Source organism: Calonectris borealis, chromosome 7, assembly GCF_964195595.1.
Source record: "Calonectris borealis chromosome 7, bCalBor7.hap1.2, whole genome shotgun sequence".
In the NCBI taxonomy this organism is placed as follows: Eukaryota; Metazoa; Chordata; class Aves; order Procellariiformes; family Procellariidae; genus Calonectris; species Calonectris borealis.
Window position 1 is genome coordinate 32,020,609 of NC_134318.1, and position 26,641 is coordinate 32,047,249.

General features: G+C 41.2%; 1 protein-coding gene across 1 annotated transcript in view; it reads right to left on the bottom strand.

The window, feature by feature from the left end:
* Positions 1-26,641, bottom strand: part of LOC142084374 (VPS10 domain-containing receptor SorCS1-like) — a 309,600-nt gene that overhangs the window by 192,404 nt on the left and 90,555 nt on the right. Inside the window, exon 2 of the mRNA XM_075154993.1 lies at positions 15,675-15,742. Coding sequence (XP_075011094.1) covers positions 15,675-15,742 — 68 coding nt within the window. The remainder of the gene's footprint in view (positions 1-15,674; positions 15,743-26,641) is intronic.

Sequence of the window (26,641 nt, forward strand, 5' to 3'; positions counted from 1 at the left end):
TGGTGAATATCTAGGCTTTACAAAAGCTAAGGCTGCCTTTCAGATTTCATTCTCAGAACAGAGAGGACACAGCTTGCTAGAATTTTAACTCCCTCTGCTTTTTCCTTTCTGACCAAGATTTCTGCAGGTACTTATGGGGGGGCTCTTTCTGATGGGAAGTCGATCTATCAAACAAGGAAGGAGGAGGTAGATTCAATTCTCCACATTCAATGAGAAGAAGGCAGGGCAGTCATCACTAGGTTCATTCAGAAAATTAAACTAATTAACAAGCCAATAAGGTCTCCATTGTATGTTCAGGTACACTAATTAAATAGGTGTTACTGATGCGTTGAGTCATGTGTCCCAAGTAGCTGGGTCTTCAGAGTCAAGGTCATTGCCACCTCTCTGAAGAAAAAAAATATTTCTGAGGTTGTAGGAAAAATGTGGCCAGCCTGGAAGCAATACAGAGCTGAAGATCATCCAGGACCACCACCACTTTATTCTTCCATACTTCCCTTTTCTAGTAAGCAGCGTGGTACAAATCTATACAACACAAGTTTACTAAAGAACCAGAATTTTTCCTTGCTGCTTAATGGAGCTTTCTAAAGTCATCATCCCTTTTATTTTCTCCATTCATTAAAAGGATAAGGCAATGCTTAAAGAGCAATCAATAAAACAGTCTGTTCTCCATCTTCCATACAGAGCTCCTTGCCCTAAAGGCTACACACAAGTACAATTTTGTATCATTTACTTCTTTTTCATTTCCATAGGGCACTCCATCCAACATGGGGAGTGGCAAGTTCATTTTATAAGATAAAATACAGCTGGATTAATTTGCTTTCATCACACAGCAGGACTTCACATATATAAAGAGGTGTAGGGAAAAGAAACTGGATGGCTAAAGGCACAGAAAACTTCTCACTTCTCAAGCATTAATTCAGCTCTCACTGCAGTTGACACAGACCAACAACCACCTGGTGCTTTTCAGCTGTTCACCATTCTAGATGCTAAAAGCTTATATTGGTTCAAATGATGGATACATTCTGAGAAGGAAAAATAACCCCCACATAAACACATCCACCAAGGGCTAATAAACAATTCTATTAAACACTTCTGCTGTTTTATAAAGTCCCGGAGCCAGAAGTCAGTATTAGCTGGAAAGGCTACATCAGGAAAGTATCACAAATGCTTGGCCTTGTTCTTATACCCTTTCTTATTTATCTGCTGCATGTTCACATTGAAGACAAGATTCTGGGTCAAGCGGATCTTTGATTTGATCCAAAATAGCCCTTCGTACACTTCGTACAGCTCCTCTGTCACTGGAATCCATTTCATTAATAATTCTAGATCTTTCATTTTCTCCCACACCAAACTAAAAAAAAACCAAACATTTTTTCCCTTTTTTTTAGAGCACTAACCATCATTCCAGGAGTTACTGCACATCAGAGATAATCCACACACATAAAACTAGGCTATTATATCCCTACACAAGTTTTTTTCAAGCATTTTCATCAGAAATTCTGCAAATTAACAAGCCTTGTTTACTCTGAGAGGTTTATTCCATCTTCTTTCTAAACCACTTGACTCAGCAGATTTCTTCTGAAACAATAAAGAGCAACTGAATGTAAGAGAAGCCAAGTGCCAAACCCAATGCCTTTTTAATTACGTTAATAGAGGGGCTGGACAAGAAGTTATACTTATTACAATAGTGACCATTATTTTCTAATGGGACATAGATTGAATAGACTTTATAGCTACACTTACCGTATTTTCAACCACCTTTTCTGTTTACTTTGCATTTTGATAATGCTAAAAAGCTAAGCGGTAATAGCAGCTAACAAAATAATATCAATAGTAAGAAGAAAACAAGAAGGGTGATGCTGCTTTTGTATCAGTGGCAAGAAGTCATTTCTGGAGCAGATCAACAGCTAGTGGGAAGCGGTGCAGTTTGACTCAGGTCAGTGAATTAATACCAGTTTCTACAAGCAGAACAGCTGACTCCTCATGCAACCCCTCTAACCTTAACCATATCTAATCTTCTTTGCTTCAAAAACTAGATTTCCTCCCCCACGTCTCTTCAATACTTGTCATTTTTTACCTGGCCTGAGCAATCTTTTGCCCACCTTATTCTACCATTCATGATATATTTTCTTTCCTTTGTTTCACCTCCCAAGTCACTATTCCTCTAAATAAACAGCAAACTTGGTTCAATTGCAATTTCAAGTATTTGCTATATTAATGACCTAGCGAGATGTTTCAGATCTGTTTAATTTTATATCTATTCTTTAATTCAAATCAACATTTCAGCAAGTTAGCCTTGTGCTGAATTGAGTAATTTAGAATGAATTAACATAAAATAATCAATCTTAGCAAAACAGAAATGAGCAAATTTAGCTATGCAATGCAACTACATCACAATAGCAAGACTGCCATTGAGTACATCTACCTACACAGAGTTCTGTGCTACCACAACATCAGGGTGGGCATCTCATGTCAGGGTAGAAGTTCATTTAGCTCAGTACCCTGTCTCTGATGATGATTAACAACAGATATCTATGTAAGACCTCAGGAAGCATGAATTCGTATTTCCTCTAAATACTCTCCCAGCCTCCAACAGTTGGAATTCTGTGACTTTCTAGGCCACAGATGGCATCATTTGTAGGCATATTTAGATTGTTTCTGGAGCATAGAAACATCCTAAACAGTGGAATGCACTGTTGCACTTTACATTTCTATTTCAATTCTGCCCAGAAATCCCACCCTGGGTGCAGAGTTTTGTTGACAATTGTACATTGCCATAGAAAGTCTTTCATACCAAATCAGTGTCTTAAAATAAACATTTCATACTTTTAATTTCTTTACAACTTCAACTCCTGGCTCCTTAGCTTACATAGGCATTGATCAAAGCAGTCCATTTTGGCCCCTTCACAATGGGACATGATGTTCAATTCTCTGCCTAGTCCAGCCCCTATGCACTGTCCGATCACAGCTCTTCACCGTGCTGTAAGTAGATAGCATATAGTACTGTAAGTACAACCTTCAGCCCTTGTCCTACTATTATGCTTTGTTGGACTAAAACACATTTCTTCAAGTGAGCTCAGCTTACTAAGTAATCCATTTGCTCACTGTGACTACCTCAGGTCTCTTTATGATTCACTACCCTGCCTGTCATAAAACTTGGAAATTATACCATATTTATTACCAGACTAATGGCAAAAATGCCCTATATCACTGCACCTAGAACTAACCTTGCAGAATATCATTAGAAATATCTTGCCAGGAAAGGATTCCTTGCAGCTGACTTTTGATACACATGAATTCGCTGATTCTTGATTATGCCTAACCAAATATTTCATCATCTAATAGCCACAAACACATACAGTGACAGAACACAAATCTCCCAACCTCAGCCAGTATCCTGTTCTCTGAACCATGCAGCTCTCTTGTATCACAGTAAGTTCATTCATACTCCTACTCGCTCAGATCACAAACTGGGCTGATTAACTCACAAAGAAACAATAAATAAGAAGTAGAATCCCTGTTCTGAATCCAGGGCCCTTCTGCCCCAATCAAACAAATTACTGTGTTGAGGAAGAAAAGTCAGGAGATTGAAAATAACTCCTCCAAGTCTCTCCTAACACTGCATTTGGCTTCCAAATGCTGTTGTGCATCATCTTAATAAAGCACTTAGGAAAATAAATCAAAGGCTATTAAAACTTATGACATCACACTTGCTTCTTTGAGTAACATCCACATCTTGAATTTACAGTACATGTGTGCTGAGCAGGTGCTGGACTTTAAAGAAAAAATAAAAAAAACATATTGGCTTCTTCCTCCTTTAGCTCCTTTACCAGCGATAAAGCAGACTGGGATTGTAATGTGCTTTTCTTACAAAAGAGTTAGTATTGTGAAAGCTGTTAACATACAAAGAGAGATTACAAAGAATAAGACCATTTACTTTTGAAAAGGGAACGCTTAGAAGGGAAATTTACTGAGGTCTTTAAGTTTCTTTTTTACTATCTTCATCGTGACTAGCCTCTAAATTTTATGCTGCCTCGTAACAATAGCGCACATCGTTACTCCAGCATTGGCAGGGAAGTGAAGAGAAATTATATTTCCACGATGCCTGGAATGCACACTGCTCACAGCAAAACGAGGTCAGAGTCTTGCAAGCCACAGATGTGCTTACTGGAAAGGGCCAATAATATATAATATTATTACAGTCTATAATATATAGTCTATAATATATAAAACTTACATTTTTAAGTAGGTATTAATGTTAATATGGCAAGTCATCAGAACTCATGTTTCAGGACATAAGCTGATTTCTCTAGTGGGGCAAGAAAGAAAAATTAACCCAAAGGTAGTAGGTTTCTTATTGAGAGGTTAACACTGATAATAGCTGTCATTTATTGGTCGCTGCTGGAAGCAGGCTAGGAAAAAAAGCAGACCACCTCTTGAAGGTTCTAGCAAGAAAAACTCATTTTGAGGAAGAACTATGCAAACACTTGACATTCTTACCTACTCCATAGTATGGAAGGGTGTTGCTTCCACTGGTCGTGGAAGTGCAGTGCTACCATGGAGTAAGGAGGAAAAAAGGCTGCAGTTCTGCCTCCCTTACCTCCCAGAAACCACAAGAACAGAGGAGCTGAGAAGTTACAAACACAATTAGGAAAAAAGATTCTTTCATATCTTCATAAAGAAACAACTATTACAAGTGAGGTCATAAAGATTTTGTTTTGCTGCTACCTACAGTGCTCTTCCTAGCAATGCCACGCAGTCTATGGTCATAAAACAGCTTCTGTGTTGATCTTCCTTCCTTGGAAAGAGAACTGATTATTTAAAAGGAATGGTTTTCAATCTCATTTCTTACCCTTTTGCAAGGATTAGCCTCTGTTCTGGCAGAATCCAAAGATGTCATAAATTGACCCAAAGATGACAATCCACCCTGCCTGAAAAGATATCCAAGAGTTTCTCAAGGTCCTGTTAGGTATTGGAAGAGAATATACCAGAAGTTTGGTTTGGCAAACACAGGCCAAATCTCTGTTAGGCTTCAGCCATAGATGGAGACTGTAGGCTTATGCAGCTGTGTTTCTGCTCTAACTCTTCCAGGACTGGTTTTTGTTAGCCAGTTTCATCCAAAACTCTCAGCTCATTTACTGCAGATGGACAGGTAACATAACCCCATTACTCACACATGCAATGGTGAAGAAGCTTGCCTAAAGCTGTATGTAGGAAGGCTAGGACTCGCAGCTGTGGTTCTCATTCCACAACTCTAAACAGAAGATATGTTGCTTCCTAAAAGCAAGGGCAGAAATAGAGGAGACCAAAAATGTGTGGTTGTCAGCCTTGTAGATTGATCCTTCGGAGCTGAGACAGCCTGGGACAATGTAAACACACCTGAACTATCACTAAGAACACAGTGATTTGTTGGTAAAGCACAATGGGAGCTTAGACCTGCTTACAGCTTCCTTTTATCCTCCTGTCTTACAGAAGGGTTATTTAGCACACAGTTCTTCTGGCCTCCTGTTCCCCTTTCAGCTTATTTAAAAAAGGTTTTGTATTCAAATATAAAAGGACAATGCTGGTCCGATTTTGATTGCAGTCCCTTTTTCCCCAGAGGTTACAGTGCCCATCAGACTGGCAGCTGAGTGCTGTGCAGATTTTAAAGCCTGCAGCTTAACAAAAATCTCTCAGGGACTCAAGACCCGCAGTCACAGCCTGCTGGGGAAGACTGGCAGCTTTTAATCAGTGACAACGAACCTGCCATCTCCTCAGACTGCCTTGTAGTGTCTGTGTGCCTTCCACCTAGCTGTGTTTCTCCCTTATATATGAGAAATACCTGGTTCCCAGTTAACTCTGAGGGAGTGTCTCCTCTCCTCCTGTTCTGCCTTAGGAGAGAGAGCAACTTTGTAGCATTACCACCATGAAAGAGGAAAAACCTCCAGGTTTATCAAAAGTAAACAAAATCTGCCTTTGTTCACCAGCAGAACAGAAAGAAGGTTTTTTTTGTTTGTTTTTTTTTTTTTTTAATTGCTGGACAGTGTAATCATGTAAGCCAACAATCAACATTCAACTGATTTACAGGAAAGCCAGGCTCAAGGCTCTGCTTGGCCTGATCAGAGCTGTGATCTGAACCTCAGCCTTCGGTATGACAAAGCAGCATTTACATGTTCAGTTCACGGAGGAATCCACCCCATTCTGATTCCCCTGCTGTCCCATCCTGATTTGTCTTTCCAGCCAAATTAGTTTAGGCGATGAAGAAAAAAGCTCTTAGGAATCAAGTGTGAAAAATCTATGTTTGGGCTTTCCCATCTCTACAGCCATTGGAGCCATTCAATTTTCTCTTCACCATGTGAAAACCAGAAAAGCTGAGATTGTGAACAGTCACCTGACTCCACGAGCTCAGACTTGAAGGAAAAACAGAAGGAAATTAATGGGAACACATACACAGATATGTACATAGAGTCTGGAAATACAACAGTAAAAGCAAATTAGTAGAACGAACACCACTGCCTTTCTGCAAGAATTTTGCCTTTGGGAAGACTGGATATCAGTCTCTATCTCTCCTTATGAAATCATTTAATACACAATATATGTGGCATCTCTCAATTTCTATTACTTTTCAACTCAGCATCTCTCATAGATAGATGTCGTGGTTTAACCTGGCAGGCAGCCAAATACCACGCAGCCGCTCGCTCACTCCCCCCGCTGGTGGGGCGGGGAGAGAATCGGAAGGGTGAGAGTGAGAAAAACTCATGGGTTGAGATAATAATAGAACAGAAAAGGGAAAATAATAATGATAATGATAGAATATACAAACCGAGTGATGCACAAGGCAATTGCTCACCACCCGCGCTGACCGATAACCAAGCAGTGATCGGTACTTAGTGGATCACGCCTACCGTTCATATACTGAGCATGACGTCACATGGTATGGAATACCCCATTAGCCAGCTGGGCTGGCTGTCCTGATTATGTTCCCTCCCATCTTGTGCACCTAGCTCAGTCAGTAGGCACGGGAGCTGTCCTTGGACTAGGAGGGCACTTAGCAACAACTGAAAACATCAGTGTGTTATCAACATTCTCCTCATACTAAATCCAAAACACAGCACTAGGAAGAAATTTAACCCTATCCCAGACAAAACCAGGACAATAGACTATCTATCTAGATTGCAAGATCATTGAAAAGACGTTTTATCTTCACACCCAACTGCACAGCACACAGTAAAATACATGCTAGGGAAATGCATGCAACTTCCTTACAGAAGAAACTCATTTAGGGGTAAGGGGAAATAATGGGTGAAAGAGAAAAGGAAGGCTTTTTATCTCCCATTGGCAAAGCACTGTATCCGTTTAGAGTGCGTTACAATTGATGTTCGTAATTGACAGGACATATCTTCACCCACCACTTAATGCATCTCACCAGTGAAATTACTCTGCAACAGCAGTGGGAGGCTGCCAGCCAGGATAGAAAAGTTCCTGAATCCCCACATGCCTCCTCCAAGCCTTCATAAGGGGAAGTTGAGCTACAAACTAATTCCTTGCTCACCAGGAATCTGGTGTCCCTCAAGTTGTCCCTGTCATACACGCACGAACCTTCTCAGTGCTGAGTACACATAGGCCCTCAACGGTACATGCTAATGACAAGAGGCAAAATGAACCTTCCTTGCTCGTGCACTGATGTCCTACATTTCTCCCCCCTACAGGTCACTAAGCTTCTGACATGAGAAAGAAGAGTCCACTGCTGCTGAGAACTACATTGTGCTCCAAGGCACAGGAGCCACTGGCAGGATCACACTCAAAAGCTGGCTTTGCTATCACTATTAAAAACAAGTTGATTAATTGTGCGCTTTATTTCTCCTTTTCTGTTTTGTCCAATTATTATTTGGTAGGTTACAGAAATCAGAAAAAAAAGGACACTTCCAAGCAAGCCACTGTGTTTTGGTGTAAACAGTAGTCAGTTTATGCTGCACAACAAACATACCATTGATATATATTTAAATATGCATTTTTACAGCACATAGTTCCCAGGTGTTTCACTAAGTCCTTCAAGAGAGACCTGTTGAACATGTCTGGCTCCTTCTGTTGTAACACTAAACTTTGAATGTTTGCCTGGATAATTCCCAAGGTGCAGACGCAGAAATATTTGGGACCTGGATCTGAAGACCTTAGAGTTCAGATCTCAGGCTAATATAACTCACTCAACTGGAGTAGTTTTTTGTTTACCCAAGCTCAGCCCCAAATACATTCTTTCCTTTTTGTGATTAGTGGAGATATATCCCTCTGAAAAGATAAGTACAATTTTACCCAGCTTTGCAAAAGGAAAAGTGACTGCATAGATATGAAAAGGATGGAAATATCAGAACATAAAGGGTATTTTGCTTTCTATTTATGAACTGGTAACTACTGTGTTGTTGTTGTCTTTCCTCTTATATATCAGCTCCAGTCTAGCTTGTCTGCAACAACAGACAGATGAACCCCGTGGACCAGAACCAGAGATAGTTCTGCTATGTTTTACCAGAATCATTTGCGCAAACAGGTACAGTCTAGAAAACAGATGTGCAAGTTCATCTTCTAATTTGCAGAACAAGAATGACAAACTGCATTTAAACATTATATGTCTATAAGCAGCATGAACATTGTGCATCTGTTATTTACAGTATATTAATAATATATGTCAGTATTAATATTCATTATCTTTATTTACATGTTTTTTCATGCAGAAAATTGATTGAGGTTCTTTTTGATTTACTTGATAACACTCCTACATTTCATGACTGACTTCAACAGAGAACGCATTTTTAATATGCTTAATAAATCTGCACCGTCATTAGTGTTTGTCACGGTTTAACCCCAGCCGGCAACTAAGCACCACACAGCTGCTCGCTCACTCCCCCTGCAGTGGGGTCAGCTGTCCCAGCTGTGTCCCCTCCCAACTTCTTGTGCACCCCCACCCTACTCACTGGTAGGGTGGTGCGAGAAGCAGAAAAGGCCTTGACTCTGTGTAAGCACTGCTCAGCAATAACAAAAATACCCCATATTATCAACACTGTTTTCAGCAGAAATCCAAAACATACAAAGCTGCTATGGAACAAATTAACTCTATCCTAGTCAAAACCAGCACAGTGCTGAATATTTTATCCACGCAGACCAGGCAATGAGGAGCACATCACTAAATCCTCAATCAAATCTGATCCTTGAAAATATCAGGGTACAATTCTTCAAGCTATGCCAAGCAAAACTTACCTGAGATTGATTAAATAAAGACAGAGATTATGCCACAAAATGCAAGGGTTATACTGGCCCTCATTCCTCAGAAAAGGTAAGAATGTGGTAAAATTAAATAAAATTTAAGTTTCCTGCTAAATTAGGATCTATTTAAGCATCTGCTGTGGGTTGTTTCCTAGGTAGGTCTTTTTTGGTCTTTTTGGGTGGGTTTTTTGTTTGATTGCTTGGTTGTTTTTTCCCCTCTCTTTCCAGCTTTATTGGTGCTCTTTTTGATAGCAGGCAAAACATCCCAGGACACTTTGGCAACCAACTAGAAGAGTTGACTGTGCTAGAAGTTTTTATTACTGTTAGTCACCAGGGTAAAATGAGCCCCCTCATGTAAAAAATTGATAGCTATAGAAACTGCTAGGTCCCTAGGGGTCCTGATGGTTGAATAGAGTGTCCCATCACACAGGAAAAAGGCTGCACTTAGCTCCACACTCAGTCAGTGCATAAAATCCATGTTCTAAGCCTGCTGCCAGTGCAAGCAGACCTCCCGCTGCGATCAAACCGTAAAAAGATACTGCTTCCTACGTGAATACCTGAGTGTGCAAACTCATTCTCCCTTCTCCCCCAGATGCCTTCCAGCAACTATACACAGAGCAGCCAGTGGTTCATACATTTGCAGGAGTGAAAATGAAAAAAAATCAAATAAAAGACACACAGAAATGTCATTGTTAAAATTTCACTAAATGCCCATGGGAGATAATGTAGCAGCATTTTTCAAGCTCTGATATTCAGTTAAGAAAAGTGACTTACACTGAGCAACTGAAGCACCATATTTATAGATAAAAGCATTTCAAATAGTCCCTTTCAAGTTCCCTTTTCCCACAAAACTGCTGGTAAAAATGTGCTTAATGAGACTTTCCTTCCCCTCACTTTGTCAGTTCCTCTCATATGGATTTGCTTCTCCTACCCACTTCAGCTAAAAGACCCTAATCTGCTGTTGCAGAGCACGCTGTGTCATTAAACCACAAGTTATGACCTTATTAATGTGGCTCAGCAGGTAGAAAATAAATGCAAGTTGAGAACAGCCCATCTTCAAAACAGAAGTAAGGAACCAGCATAAAATGTGCAGGAGAATGATGAATACAGTAACAGACATATCCTGGAAATTCCCCTCAAAGGATGTAAGCAAATACTGACAATCTTTCAAGTCTCCTGTTGCAAGAACTCTCCAGTCTAGAGAAGAAAATCTTCACAAACCCATCAGCAATACTGAAGGTGACAGGGGTGGCTATAGCTCCATTCTGTAGAGAGGGCATTCTTACTTAGCAAGGGAGCCAGAAAATTGCATGCAGAAACATAAATATGTGAGGCTTCAAAGCATCTATAGTATTTATAACCACATAGCTGGGGTCAACTCACAGCCAAGACTTTTCAAGCAACAGGATTCAAGGAAGAGAAAGATGTCTAACAGAGATCATCTGGCTAATACTGCAAGGTTGTATTCAGATATGATCCTCAATCTACATCTACCTCTCTCCCTGAGGCTTCCATCCCTAGAGGAGCTGCAAGAGAAAAGAATACATTCCTGTTGGCCATCGCTCCTTTTCAGTATCTGACATACTAATGCAAACTCATCTCCAATGATAAGTGTTTTCACCAAAACACTCCGACGCATAATGGTGATTATGGGACTACCCAACATACAGACATAACACAACGGTACTTAGACCTTAGTACCAAGTATCTTGGTCTACCTTAGCCCAATATCTTGTCTCCAGCAGTGGCTGAGAGCAGAAGAGGATAAGAACACAGTAAGGACAGCGCGTTCTTTATTTCATCAAGTTGTCCCATGGAATAAATGAAAGTTATTCCTATACTGAGAGGCGGAGATGCTCTGAGGGATCTGATTCTTCTCTGGCTTACATACCCAATTTCCCTTCTTGAAAGGACAGAGTTGCAGGATAATGTGCATTGGTGGTGTTGGAAGGTGGGGATGAGTAAACTGATGGAGGGGTTAAAACACTAGTTCAAAGTTAAACAAAAAGGCCATGAAAAAGTTAGAAAACAGGGCCTTGGAGTTCTGAGAGTTTTTATCTTGCTGTGACCTCTGTAATATATATCACCAGGCAATCTTCAAAATACTGCAGATGCCAGTTAGCTAAATCCATTCTAAAGGAATTCTCCAGGGGGAGGGGGGGAAAAAGCAACTGTTAACATCTCCTGCTTTATATATGGGAAGTTAAAGCTAGATCTATGAGGTATAAGTATTTTTCAGAGTCCTTGAGATTTCTTTATGGCATATATGCTAAAGCTTCCTTACTGCAGAAGCCAGGAGCAGTGAAGGACAGGCTGGAAGTGTTAAGCACTCCTGAACTGGGGAGCTCAGAGTTCAGGCACAGTGTTGGAGTGTGGGAGTATCATCAGTAACTTCCATAACTAACAGAGCAACAGATCATAATGTAGAACGTAAATGCTCTCAAACAAGCAAACTCTACATCTTCCTATTTTCTGGCTGAAAAGCAAAGCTTAATTACTGCTATTTTTACAGCAAGTTCCATGAAATTACTCATTCCTGACCAAATACAGAGCTATAAGAAGGCAAAGAGGTGAATGGCAGCATTCATTGCCTGTCAGCCTCTCAAGGCCCTGAGGGAAAGTGTCCTGCACACACGTCTTTCCAGAGCATCATATTTACACAAACAGAAAAAAGATTAGTCCTCCCCCACAGCTGTCTGCAGCTCATGGATACTGTAGTCACTATTCTGACATTTTTATTTATTGGAAACGTAAGCTTATCTTACTCCAGTGGTAAAAAAACATCTTCTCCTAACTCTCACAGCTTAATCCTCTTTGCGATCTGAGAGATATCTAGGAGAGGAAGAGAAATAAATCCAATACACTCAGTTAATTGCTCAGTGACAGATAATCTTTTCTCCTCCATTTTCTTCCTCTTCTATAAAAAGAATAACAAACAGTAAATAAAAAGCTCTCAACTAAAACTGTGGAAAAAGTCTGCTGAGAGGATAACAGCGTAATTAAAGTCAGGCCCAGCCTGATGCAAAATCTCATTTACCATGTACAGAAGCAGCAGCAGCTCACTTGCCATCCGAAGCTCAGTGAGCACAGAGCCTTAGCATTCTAGAAGATTGTATAGATTCTCCCTGTCTCTTTTCTCTTACTGTATTTCATCCCTTCATGTCTGTTGCTAGTGGTCTCTTAATTCATCGGTAGTTTTAGAAGGGTGATCTCCATCCATTAGTGCTGCAGCCAGCTGTAGTTAAACTGGCTGAAAAATTACAAAGAAATGCCATCCTAGTGGTAGTAGTGTGTTTATAAAGAAGACAGATTCATATCTTGTAGGCAATGGCATAGTTGTGTTATATATGGTTACAGTCCCATCAGTCACAAGATTTCTTAAATCACACAACTACACCTTCAAATGACAGATGTGCTTATAACCAGCTATAGCATAAATGACTCGTGTCTGTGATGTGCTTCTAAACAGCCCCTCATCATTCACCAACCTTTTGGGAACGCACTCTGCACAGGAGGCGAGAGTGGTATTTCTTTGTCACGTATTCAAGGCAGAGATTCCTCTTCAGTTGTGGGTACCTGCAGAACTACCCGTCTTTCTCCTCTATCCTTCAGAAACAGAACTCTTGACATCAGAAATCAAACCAGACACGAGATCATGCTTTCTTCCATTCCCCAGCATCAAACCTAGAGGCATGAAATAAATTAAAGTGCAAGATATGTTTCTCCCCTTCTCTCAGTTCTATTTTTTTTGTATCCTTTTTACACAAGCAGGGAGATTTAAATTAACATGTCACTTAAGCAGCCAGGAGAAGCAACAGCTAATAACCTCTGTCAGGTGCATTAAGTAGTAAGATATGCCCATCTTGTCATTTCTTTCCATCACACTAGAACAGAGAAGCTGTCCTGGGATCTTCACAGGGATATTTATTAGTGACTTGAAGGCATGCCTGCATGGTGAGCGGGGATCTAAAAGCAGAGCTAGACTCAGGACAGAGCACAATGTAACCACCTGAAGCTTATTCAAGGCAACAGGATCGAAGAATGACAATGAAGTGCACTGGCAACTTTCAGAGCAGTCATGAGCACTGAAGAGCCAATCAAGAATAATAGAGCACTGCAAAGACAAGTGGGTTGATTTTAGCTATCCTGGTTCTCCTTCAACATTTCCCAGAACAAAGCATTTGCCCAGGGATTCTGGATGGTTGGCCATGCAACTATAACCAAGTCCTGACAAGTGACATGTGCCCAAGGAACCTGAAGCTGATGGGTTCAAAGTAAGACAAGTAATCTACGGAACTGCTTGCTCTAAGATGTCACAGGTGGTAAAAATTTTAACACACTCCAAGAGAAAGTTAAGAAAGTGTGCTCATGGGATATTAATACTAAATTAATACTATTAATACTAAAACAAAAAAAAATTATTCAGATCCTGATAGACCTTAAACTGAAGGTCGAGGAAGGACCTAAACTTCAATCCTAAGAATGAATGCTAGGAGAAGACTAGGAGGAAGTGTCAGATATGATAATTCTGTTCATATATTCTTTCTTAGACTGCTTTTTGGTAATAGGATACTGGGCTAGATGAAACAATCAGGCTATTACTATGTTGTTAATCATGTTCTGATATTAGGACTGTCTGAAGTCCAGAAAAGTGCACTGCACTCACTGGCTCTAGGACTGCTATATTGCCAAAGCCCCGGCTTCTGGTACATCCTCCAGTGACATCCCCACAGTCCTTTCTCTTTTAATCAGGGTAAAACTTATACCATTGTGGCACGCTCCACAGAAACCAATTCTGAAACAGACAGCATAAGGTCGTTGGCACAATTCTGTGCCCACATTCATACACCTCAACAAGAAGTGTGTTTTCCACTCTGATGTGGCTGTCCTATTTTCAGTCCTAAACCAGTATCTCAACACAACCCTGCATTGCATCACATGAGTAAAGCAGTTCTTCAGCACTGTCAGCAATGGGGAAGGACATGTCTCCACATGGTGAAACACCATACCTTCCCCAATGACTGATGAAACAGAGATGAATATTTCTCAGGGTTAAATGAGGAAATACAAAAAATATATTTCATATTTATGAATATTCTTTCTCAAAATTGTTGAGAAATTAAACACTCTAGCCCAAACCCCCTTCAGAAAAACATTACCAAAGCCACAGTCCTGAAAGGCCTTTTACTATGATGTGCACACCATAGTAAAGACAAAGGCAGTAGAGAAAATAGGATAGTTTTTGATCTCAAGCCATAGCAGCAACATATAAGAAATTGAAAGATGTGATTATCCCCCCACAGCAGGATGAGAAACCATTTATCCAACCCCACAAAATACTAATACATTTGAGTGTTCCTGTTGCTGTTCAGAACAAATCCTAGAAGTTTTACTTTATGTTTTTGGGTTTTTTGTTTTGGGGGTTTTTTTGTTTGTTTTATTTCTTCAGGCCAGTGGGTAGAGCACTAGCCTGAGTTCAGAATATATTCCATGTCAAATCCCTCCTCTGTCATTCTCTTAAAACCTTGCTCAGTTCCTTGAACAGAAAGGTTATTTGTTCTATTTCTGACTCAAAATTCTTCCTTGGAAACAAAACACCTTTCCGAAACAAGTTTATCAAAACAAATTCACCCTAACAAGAAGTTTTAGTTTCAAATACCCAAAGTTTTCTTGTATTAAGACAGTAGCCTGTCCACCTCCATCAATGACCTGCATACAAAACCCCTAGACTTCCCATCAAAGTTTCACAGACTGAACCACAAGAAAACCTCCCTTTCATCCGTTACAGCTCATGAAATTACCACTAGGGACACATGAAGTAAACACCCCTTACATCCATTTTTTCAGAGAGATAAAAACAGTCACCATCTGCTCTCACTGAATCCAAATAACAGCCTTAAGAAATAGACCATGGCCCAACTCTTTTCTTTGGTTCACAGAGTGCATGATATGCTTTGAAATCATCAAAGTATCAAGGCATTCCCTATAGATCAGTCTAGTAAGTCAGCATTGCACAAGTGGAAATCAATTATCTGGTACTATCAGTTCTGAATAAACAGACATTGAGTACTCGCTCATAGGTATTCCCCCAGTCTTAGTAGCACTGATTTTTCATAAGGATCATTTGGGCAGTAGATACCCATGAGATCCTTCATTATAAACAATTGGTTGATTTGATTCTGAATAAGATCGGAAAGGGGAAATCAAATGATAGCATGTTCATGAGATACGTTATCTAGCTGAAACAAGATAATCAGACTTTAGGCTCTTTGTCCTTGAGTGTGAAAGAATAGAAATGAGAGGGGGAGAGAGAGAGAGGGTTTAGCTACAAACCTTCCAGCACATTTTAAAAAAAATCCAATTAAATTCAATAAAAGAATTGTATCAGGCTCTTGCTATTTAAGTGAGGTGGTAATTATTAACTCAATTTATCTCCATACCTCCAAAGAGAGCTCTCTGTGATGCTTCCCAGGTTGTAGTCATACAGCTTTGTCAGAATTAGAATCACCTGAAGGCAAAAGAAGAAATCGTGGTTAGTCTCAAACAACTACAATCTCATAGAACTGAAATGACCCCAGGGAGGGCTTAGGATTTCTTTAATGGGTGCTTAACATAATTGAATGAATTGTTAAAAGCATTTGCCTAAACTGACATGGGAAGTATTTGCAGAGATGTATGTTGAGCCAATCGGACCTCTTCTTGCTCAGCTCCTCTGCATGATATCGCCAACAGGTTCTTCCCTTAACCCCAGGCAAAGTGCAGTGGGAAGGAGCTTACATGCTAGACAATGTTTCAGGATACAAGATGAGATCTACTGTATGCAGTAGAAACAGTGATTACTTTCTGCTCTGTTTCACAAGCACTGAAACTGCTGATCTTTTTCACAGCTGTGGTGCACAGATAACCCACTGGCCTGTCTCCAGTCAAACTCTTTTTGGTTGTAGCAGATGATATAACACAAGCAAGTGATCACCAGTTTTGGCCTGGGAGACTCAGACTGGACATCAGGAAAAAAGCTCCATAAGGAAAATAGTTCAACACTGGGACAAGCTACCCAGAACATCTGTAAAGCCTCCATTCCTGGAGGTTTTAAAGACCTGGCTAGACAGAGTCATGTCTGACCTGATCTATAGCCAGTGATAACCCTGCTTTGAGTAAGAGGTTGAACTAGGGACCTCCAAATGCCTCTAACAACCAACACTTCTATGACTTCAGTAAAAAGTTTTAGATTTAGCCAGAATGGAAGTTTTTCCAGGTTTAGAAGTTTTATTAGCTCTTCTGATAAACAGCTTTTCCCTCCTGCCAAAACAGACACTTCTGTTTATCTTAGACTTCTTCTACCGGGGGGGAGGAAAGCAATTTTAGCAAAAAGAATTTCCAGCAAAACATTTCAGCTTGCTTTTTTGTTAATATCTTAAAAAAAACCAAAAATTACTGACTTTCAAGATGATGGGCTCCTTTAACAAGACCTACATTTGGGACACAAGCTACCAGACCATTACTATTGCTACTAATTTATTTTGCATTTCTCCCTGCCAGGCTGCTGTATATCTTATCCTCCTCTCTATCCCATTAAAACTGCAGTAAATTAAAGAGGCACAACACTTCTTATCTGACAAAACCCCTGATCTATATACCTCTACATTATTATTTTCAGTCTGGGTTCCTAAGAAATGAGGCACACTAATACACATCCCCCTGCTCCCTCGATAACATAGCCAACTTTAACCAATTTGGCAGAGAAACAAAGGACTGGAGGTAATTCAGCCCCTATAAGCTCTGTGCAAACGGGCACCAGCATGGCAGAGGAATAGCCACGTGACTGCTTGCACCAGGGGGAGAGGAACAGACCTCACCACTGCCATTTCCAAAGGCAAAAGCCATCCTACCTCTTACACACCAATAGCCCCAAACCAGCCACACTGCGAACTGTCTCCTTCCAATACACTCAGCATGTGAGGCAGAGCAGAAAGCATGGCTACATGGGAGCTGAGGACATAAGCAAGCACATGGTTACTGCAATAGAGGAAGGTATAGGGGACAGAGCACACACATCTGACAGACTTCTGTTTCTATAGCACAACTCTTAAAACCCTCATAGTGCAGAGAGAGGCTGCATGAACACAAGTCGCGTGCAGCTGATAAGGGAGACAGGAGAGGCACCTGAAAAAACAGTGGTTTACCAGGGCCAGCCATCGCCAAACATCCTCCAGAAGAAAAGCAGCCTCCATTATTATCTGCTCCCATTTTAATCTCCCACCTCCCACTATGCCCACTTACTGCTTTATGTCCAAAATGAGAGCCTCATCCTGCTATCCATAAATAACTGGCTGCAAACTCAGTCTATTAAAATGCAAACCCCATTAGGCAGAAGACGAGGCCGGGGGGAGACACCCCAACTTTGTATCTCAGTGCACAAACGGCTCCACAGAGAAATGAAGACCGTGGAAGAGCATCCCCAGGGAGGTGCCTGATGCCCAGGGCTGCCCCCGGCCTGCCCTGCTCCCCGGCTGGGTGTGGGACAGGCCCTGGCCGCAAGGCCCTGCCCCGCTGCCCCATGGGGGAGCCGCCAGCCTGCGCTGCCCCTCGCCCCGAGGTGCAGGTGGGGCATGGTCACAGCAGTGCTGAGGGCGGCCCTGAGGTTCCCTGAGCAGAGAGGGGCCTGCCCCAAGGCTCCCCCCAGCACCAGGCCCAGCCCGGCCCTGAACTCCTGCGTGTCCCCCGCTCTGTCCCCAGGTCCCGACTTCCTCAGTGGCTCCCTCACATTTTCCCCCACCAGCCCTGCCCCATGGCCCCTCAGCGGCAAGCACCCCCAGGCACCCTGACCACCAACTCTGGACCCCAGCAACACCAGCTCCGTGGCAACTGGGGACTGATCCACGGTGACCCCAGCCCACCAAGTGGCACGTCCCCCTGAAATAGCCCCACAGTGACTCCTGCCTTGGCCCCGGGGACAACATGCATCCCCCGCTACGATGGGGGCGGTTCACACAACAGGCATGATCCCTCCTCTGCTCCTCAGGGCACCCGGACATGGATATCCCCTCCGTCCCCCAAAACGCACAACCCCACTGCCAGCCGGGGGGTGCCTCCCTCTAGCCTGGAGGGTCCCTCTTTGAAGAGGCAGCCAACGCGCAATGCACCAGCCACCTGCCGAGCATCAGATGGTAGAGCTGCAGCAGGCACATATGCTTCGCGAAGGCTTGTGCCAATTAGGGTTTTATAAGTGCTAAATTTCAATCTCTACCCTCCCAGGAATGCTTATCGGTGACAGCAGGGCAGCTGTCTGCTCCAGATACAGAACCGTGCTGCTGCCATCCCTCACAGCACCCTCTGAATGGGTCTATAAATCCCCTACTTAACAAATAAATAAAAATTAAGTGGGGGGAGAAAAAGGAAGAGGAAGGGGTGTGCACATAAAGCCTTTCTGAATATCTACTCTCCCGATGAAAGGTAGCAGTGAACTCAATGAGATTCAGCGCCAGCCTGCATGGAGACCTTCCATACAACGTGGGAGTTGCAACGCGCCCTCGGCTTCGAGCCTCCCTTGGATCTGCAAAGCAGCTGGACAGTTGCAGGACAGTTACTTATTTTTCCAAGCCTTCTTGTCTTCTCTTGGCCCTCTCCTCCTCTGGTTGCCAGAGGAACCAGAGATGTAAATGACTCTAATGAATATTCCCCTAATGAATATTTTGACATCTGGTAGTTTTAGAAGCAGACCTGAAGACAGCAGGCGTAGAAACTCAGAAGAGTAAATAGGAAAAATAGTGGGGTTTTCTCCCCATTCTTTGCTGCTGGTTGATGTAATCTTGAGAAAGATCATGCAAGAATCAAGAAACACCTTCCCCATCTGTAAAACCTAAGAATCATAATCAGGCTAATTTTTGTGGAATACCAAGATTAACAGTGTGTAATTACTGAGAATTATTTTTCACAAATTACTCAGATTTTACTTTTTTCCAACTGAGGAAAATTCACAAATCTCAAAACTTCCACGAAAGAAAACTTCCATTGAGAATTTTAATCTCCTCACTTGAGGGGAAGAAAAAAAAATATGTGATTGACATCCCAAAAAGAATATGAAATGACAAAAAATTAAAAATGCTGATATGAGAAATCAAAATACTTTATTTCCAGAGAGCTGAAATGTCTCTTTTGTTCCCCGCCCCCCGAAATTTCAGTAAAACCCACACAATCTGTAGTTCTCTTGGAATTGATGGGGGGGGAACCCAGCTGCATTCCATCATACTTCTGTTTGATATAGCTCTAACAATCCTTCTGTAGAGGCATCCCTGGACCCATCCAGACATGCATGTTAGTTGCAGACTAGCTACATCCAGAACCCAAAATAATATTGTTATATCCTGGCTTCTTAGCAAATTTAGGATAAAATCTTAACATTTAACATTTCCAAGCTAATATTTGTATTCGACACCATGTTGCGGCATACATATGCACCAGTTTGCTGGGTAATAGCTTAGATATCTCCACTTGGTGCAGACATCCTATTTCCAAAACACATAAGGGCTTTCCTTTAGGAAGCTTTCTAATTTTTGCGGACCTGTATCATCTCCCGAGTATCTTTAAGCCTATCTCTAGTTTCAGCAGTCTCCCTGTGTCACTTACTGTGGTTCAAATACTAGCAAAAGATCTGCTCAAGCATATGTACAAAACAAACAACTAATTGGGCAGAAAATGAGTTATTTCTGCCCTAAAGTTCAGTATCCTCTTTTCCCCTTTGTAATGATATTTGAATAACCTATGCAAGGCCCTGATTTTGGTTTTATTTACTTTTTCAGAAAACATATTTCTCCTTTGCTGTTCTCATTTCTTTGTTATTTAGCCTGCAAAGGTTAGTTCATGTTTAAGATTGTTTCTGTTTCTTTTGCGTTTTTTCTTGGTGGTTTTTTTTTTTCTTTCTCTGTGGCTGTCACTATGTAGTACTGAGGAACCTAATGAACAGAGACATGCATATTATGTTGTTCTAAATGTCAGAATAGGGGCTGTGAAGAAGCACAGTAATGAAATGAAAAATATTGTCTCGTCTTTTTTTTACTTCTTCCTTTGTTTTTGTTTTCTGGGACTGTGTATTTTTCTCCCTTCTATACCACTTACTAATCAATGCAAGCTAACAAAAGCAAGAAAAAAAGAACAAGCAAACTAGAGGTACAATGAAAAGGAGCTGAAAATCCAGTCTCACGCCAGCTCTGCTGTGAATACAGATAACCCTTCCTACTGCACAGAAATGCAAGGCTTCAGAAAGTCTGTTCTTCGTTAGGATCAGCAGTTGAAGTGGGTTATTTTGCCATGGCAGGTAGGGAAGAGAAGGGGAGAGAAAACTTCATCACTTCTGCATTGATAGCTCAGAGCAAAAGAGATTTGATCCTGGGTTTACCACATCCCCAGTGAGTAGACTAACCACAAGGTGTAGCACCAAAAATGTTTTGTTTGAGTTACTACTTACACAAAGTGGAAAAGCCCCAGCAGGCAAGAAACAGACGGAAGGCTTGGTGAGTTAGCACACACACCCGGGAAAAGACAGACGGACAAAAGAGGTACTTAAAGCTGGCTCATCCATCTCCCAAAGGAAACCAGTTCCCAGTAGCTACTAGGAAGGACAGGGTATCCGCATCTCGGACACATTATGTTTTTTTTCAAACCCAAACAGCATTTTCAAGGAAAACACATTTTGTTAATCACTCCTGATCTGTGATTGCTTTTTAAGACTTGGGATGTGAAGGCCCATCTATAGGTTTCAAGATGGAAATCAGTGGCTGGGCAGAAGATACTGCCCTGTGAATTTGCCAGTTTAGGCCCTAGGAGGCTTTTTGCTATCTTGGGAGAAATTCTAGGATAAACATGGCTAATTTTTTCCCAGACCTACCTTGGCTCATGTTCAACTGGTCCATGCTATCTCACCACACCCTTCCTTGCACTTCTGACCCAGGTTCAGTACTGGCTTAGATCTCTGTCTTGACCTTGTTTTCAACTGCTCTACAAATGGATCTAGCAAGGCTCCTACAGGGTATCGGCCAAAGCTCGTCCTTTACTGCAGCACCACTTCCAAATGTGATGCAAGGATTACCTTTAACCTGACTTTTCTCCCCTAGCAAAAAATATTTAGTCTCAAACAGTGCTGAACTAGCTGGCCAGGAAGGTAGTGAATGAAAGCCTGCACACTGCTGCCAATCAGGTTCGTAACACATTGGGAAGGAAGTACACTCTGTGGCTGTGTAACTCGTCTGCCGCTAACGATGTGTGTCCAGAAAGCAAGTAAGCCCACACTGAGCTATCTTCTGCCACAGCTACACAGAAACCAGAACCTGAGCTAGCTAATGGCACACTAGGTCAGGGATCTGTAACACTTCACACTACTCACTGACAGTTGCAAATTTACTCCTGGGAACGCTACATGAGCACTATGTTAAAGCGTGTCCATACTTATTCAAGCTAGGCTAAACAAGGACGTGGACTGGAACAATCGTTGTGTTCAAGATTTGATCACCATTATTGAAGACCCACTACACAAAGCGGTCTGTGATAATCCAATTCAATCTTTTTTATACCAACAGTGCTCTCATCTTGGATGCATTTTATCAGCTGTATTCTCACCACCACCCCCAGGTCTGCTCTGCAAATGCTTTCCACTTTACACAGCACAACAGGGTACTAAATTCAAAAAACCAACTTTTATAGGTCCACGGTGATAGAGATTTTTCAAACAGAAGAACACAATCACATTTTTAAAGGTGCTCCCTATAACTTCTTGAGCTCTGATTTTTACAATGGTACCTGACCTAAAACTGTGCCAGAAAGATTGGTCCTACAGGATTCAAGTGCTGATTTCAAAATTGCAACAGGCCTTTGCTTATGGAGGCAAAAACAGCACCTCTGCTTTAATGTTTTCAGACATCCATGCTTTGCATGTATGTGTATAGCTGTTTCAGTCAAGACTGCAGCTATCCTGGGATAAGCCACAGAACGAAAAAATAGTCAATAGTCAATAGTCCACTTTCCTGACTTGCACACCATCAGCTCTCAGCATTACTTGTGTACAGGCTCCTTACTCAACATTTTGTTGAAATCATTTGAAAGTGATGCAAATGGTATATTTGATAAAACATTTCTAATACCTGACTGCAAACCACTTAGCACCAGCTTTCTGAATCAGTTTGAGAATCCGTTTCTTGTGTAGATTGTTAAGTGCAGTGCTCAGACATCTCTTTTTGACCACTGAAGTCCCAGAAAAAAAGGAATGTTGCCCCTCACTGCAACCCAATGAAGGCCTTCAGGATGCTATTCTGTCCTAACTTCTTGTCCAGCAACACGGATTTTTCTGTCTCAAGCCACAGCCTTAGGAGTATATTAATTTCCAGCGTAGGATAACTGAGACAGGTCTTCATGAACTCCAACGTTAGTCCCGTATTAGCACTAATGACCTGATAGAAAGCTTCTAGTTTCAGTCATGTGCCAGCTACACACTCCACATTACGACCTGATCTTCAGGATGTGCCATAATTTGAGAAAAGGGTAGTCACAACAGTCTTCTCTCTCCTGTGGCGCTCTCCACCCACGCAAGGAGCATGCAACACATTCAGAGCTTCTGGGACTCAAAACACCGCATGTGCAGTTTGGTTGCTCTATTGTTATAAGCTGCAAGTGTTTAGGCATAGGGACTGTCTCACACAGGCAGAGAACACCAGCAGTCTTCAATACAACAATATTTTGTTAATAAGGTATTGTAATATACATAGCTATGTAAAAAAATGGTAATGGTGTAACTATCCTTCACAAGACTCTCCTGATGAAACTGCCACACTGCCTTCTAATTGGGAAGAGAGAAACAAATATCCAGCCACCATCAAGACAGTTTAAGTACACCTCAATGTGCAGTGATCCGTGAATCCCTTATTAAACTCTCGAGACCCTTTCCATCACCTACTTAACAGGAACATAAGTCAATAACAAAGAAACACTAAATTAAGTTTTCACAAGCTTGTTGGTCTGCTATAATTGAGCACAAAGCTAAAGGACCTGAAGCTTTCTTATGCATTATGTGTTAATAAACCATGTTTCTCAGGCTAGACTGCAGTGTTTGAGAGTATGCACCATTCAGTCAAAGATTGGAAATAATTGGGCAACACCTATCTGTTCCCTTCTTCATCTCTACCTTCCCAGTAGTACAGAACTTACTCTTCCTTCCAGTACAGAACTTTAGGACTGGGGAAAAAAAGGGCGAACACAAACAGAACACAGGAATATTCTCAATGAGCTGTTTGGTGAGGCAGCTATGTGAGGAAATGTTTTCAAATAAATTCACAAATAAGTCTGAATAATTCATGACTAAGAATTTTACAGGCTGCTCATGAATAAAAAAAGACAAACTCTAGAGAACTCATTATTTGGGGCAAATTACTGCTACAAATCTTGTTCTTCGTATTATTATTTAGCAATTTCATACCAGTCAGGAAGTATCAGGGTCTCTAACAAGTATGCAAGTACCAAGCACTATGGAGATATGAAGACTTTGTGATTTGCTTTCCACCTGGATTGCAGATCAACAGACTTCCTTATATAAAGGCATCAGTAGGTAAAGGAAGAGAAGAAAAGTGTGATGATAGAGAAGGACAGCCACATGGTTACAAGCTAGGCTACCAAGTCCCCATATCATCACAGTCTTTGTTATGAAGAATCCGTAAAGTAAAAATCCCTTCATTTTTCTGCATCCTTCAATGGACAGAAAAAAGGTCTGATATTTCCCATTATCCCATCTGTGACAGGAGACAATAGCAGAAGTTTAGAGAGAAAGCATTAAAAATGGTCCATGTACAGGGTGTTTTCTCCCCTTATTAACTTTCAGCCATCAGATTATAGTCTTCCTAATTCAAAAACTATTGTCACTATTGTACCTAATAATAAAAGGATCAGAGAAAGCAAGCAAGGATGATCAAAGATGTGGAAAGGCCTTTTTTTAGTGAGAAATTACTCCAACTCTCAATCCAAGAAAGAGACAACAAAGGAGATATGAAAGACATTTGCAAAGTCATGAGTGTCCTGAATTGATTATTCACTGTTTTTCAGTACACAAGACCTAGGACAGCAAGTGAAACTGGGAGGTTCAAAATACTACATATACATGAGTTGGGAAATTCCTTCCCACTGTATTTTGTGGATACTGAAAACTTAACTTTGGAGACAGGAGAAGTTCAGGGAAAATATGTGCACTGAGGTCAATTAAGTAAATAAAAACCTATCTAGCACAATGTTTGTGCAAGTTTTCCCAGGCATGCAATTTTAGCCACTATTGGAGAGGGAATATGGCCAAATATGACAATTCTTTTGTTCTTACAGCTACCATAGGTAGCTTTAGCCCTCATGAATTTGTCTAAATCTGTTTATAGTTATTCATATTTTTGGCATCTATAAAAACCACCTGTAGGCAAGAAATTCAATGTTTGCCAAACACGGGTACTAGTATTTCCTTTCTTAGTCTTGTATAATTCAATCAGTAGAGCAAGATGTATGGCAGTTTCTATTATACTCAGCTTACAGGGGTCCCTGGCATGGTGACAACTTTTAGAGGAGACAACAATACCAATTGTAATAGAGAGAGGCAAAATGAGCCATCTCTGTCCTTCCAATCTTTTAAAGATAGTCCCAGTCTTCATGCTTGTCATCAGGATGAAACAGGAATTTGTTACGGTCTAAAAAGAATTTAAAATACTACCACCACTAAAGCAGAGGGAAGGAAATTGTGTTTCTGTAATAGCTGAAGCCCAAAGGTCAAGACACTGAGTTACTGCTTCTCCTGGCTCCAAAATGGACCCAAACCTAGGCCTACCACATTCCAGAAAAACACTTTAGCCACTGACATGCTGAATAACTTCTAAAGGGGAATTAATTCCCTTCTTTGAGCCCTTTTTCCAACATTGAAATCCATTTTCACAAATTACCCTTTCATTCAATGAGAATCTGTTTCATGGAAATATTTCTGAGCAGCTCCACATGTGATTAATGAACTAAAAACCCCAAACCCGATAAATTAAAAGGAGTACAAGGAAATTCCAGGGAGTAAATTACTGTAGGAAAAAAAGCAGAAATATTCAGGTTCCCAAGTAAATGTAATAATAGATTTTTCTTCCGGTGACAGAAGTAGGCAGGAAAGAGGAGAAGGAGGACAAAAACAAGGGAAAAAACTGCTTGTCATCTTGAAATGTTTCAATACAAAGGGAAACAGTTAAGAAAGAGACAAGGTTTCATTGCAGAAGACAAAAGTTGGTATAGAAAGAATCGATTACACACTATAATTGCACTAATGCTTAAAAGCCATTAGCATGAGAGCTCTGTGCATGTTTCAAGAGGGAAATGCAGTCTTCTGTTTATTCATTTCACTGAATACACACATGGGCCTTTGGGGGATTATTTCAGAATTAAGACCAGAGGAGGGTGAAGCCCTAAACTACTTGGAAGGGAATTTCTTCTCTTATGCCCTATTATATTCGCTGTCAATCAGCCGCTCTTGCTTAAACACACAGTCACTGCCAGTGATTTAGAGTGGACACCCAGAAAGGGTGAAAGGGTCAACCGGAGAAAAGCACTAAGCTGTTCTGCACCTGGCCTGCTCTCAGGCTTGCTATTGAAACACTCGGAGACATTCAGGAGGCTCTGGGCTTTGCCAAGGGACAAAGATTTTAAGTGCTGAAGGAAATTTGGAAAGCCTGCAGATCTAAAAGTAAAAACTTGCTTCTAAGGAGTTTCTCAGGCACCTGATCTTAAGGTGCAAACAAGTGCTCCAGCATAGCCACTGGCAGCTACAAGAGAGCAGCATACAACACTCGCAGAAAAAGAGGGAGCATGCAAGAAGAGAAAACGTGCCACTCAGCCATTAGGATCCTACTTTGCAAGCTATATTTATGTGGTGCCTTCCTGGTTAAGATCCAGAAGTTTCTGAAGGATTTAGAAATACCCATAAACTCCAAACACACACAGTATTTCCCAAACCAGTAATCCAAGCCTCCACTTGAACATAATTCATCCAACTCCATCTGAAGAAAGAATGAAGAGAAAAAATATCACAAAAGGCAACAACGTTCAGAAAGGCTGAAATTAGAGGTCTTTCCCTGGGAAAGAAACCATGTGCTGGGGGAAGACTGGGGGTGGGGAGATACACACAACCAAAAAAATGGGATTCTTGTGGTATACACAATACCCAGATTGCTTATTCTGGAGCTCACTACAGAACATAAAAGTGAAAAATTAGCATGCAATGAATAATTTATTTAGCACTTTACTGTTGTTTAAACAAATCACTTTCATGAAAGCAATGTGTATTCAAGCAATAAATCACTGTTTAGCACTCTGTCACAAGCAAAAGATACTAGTTGACAGAATTATTGAGTGATGTTGC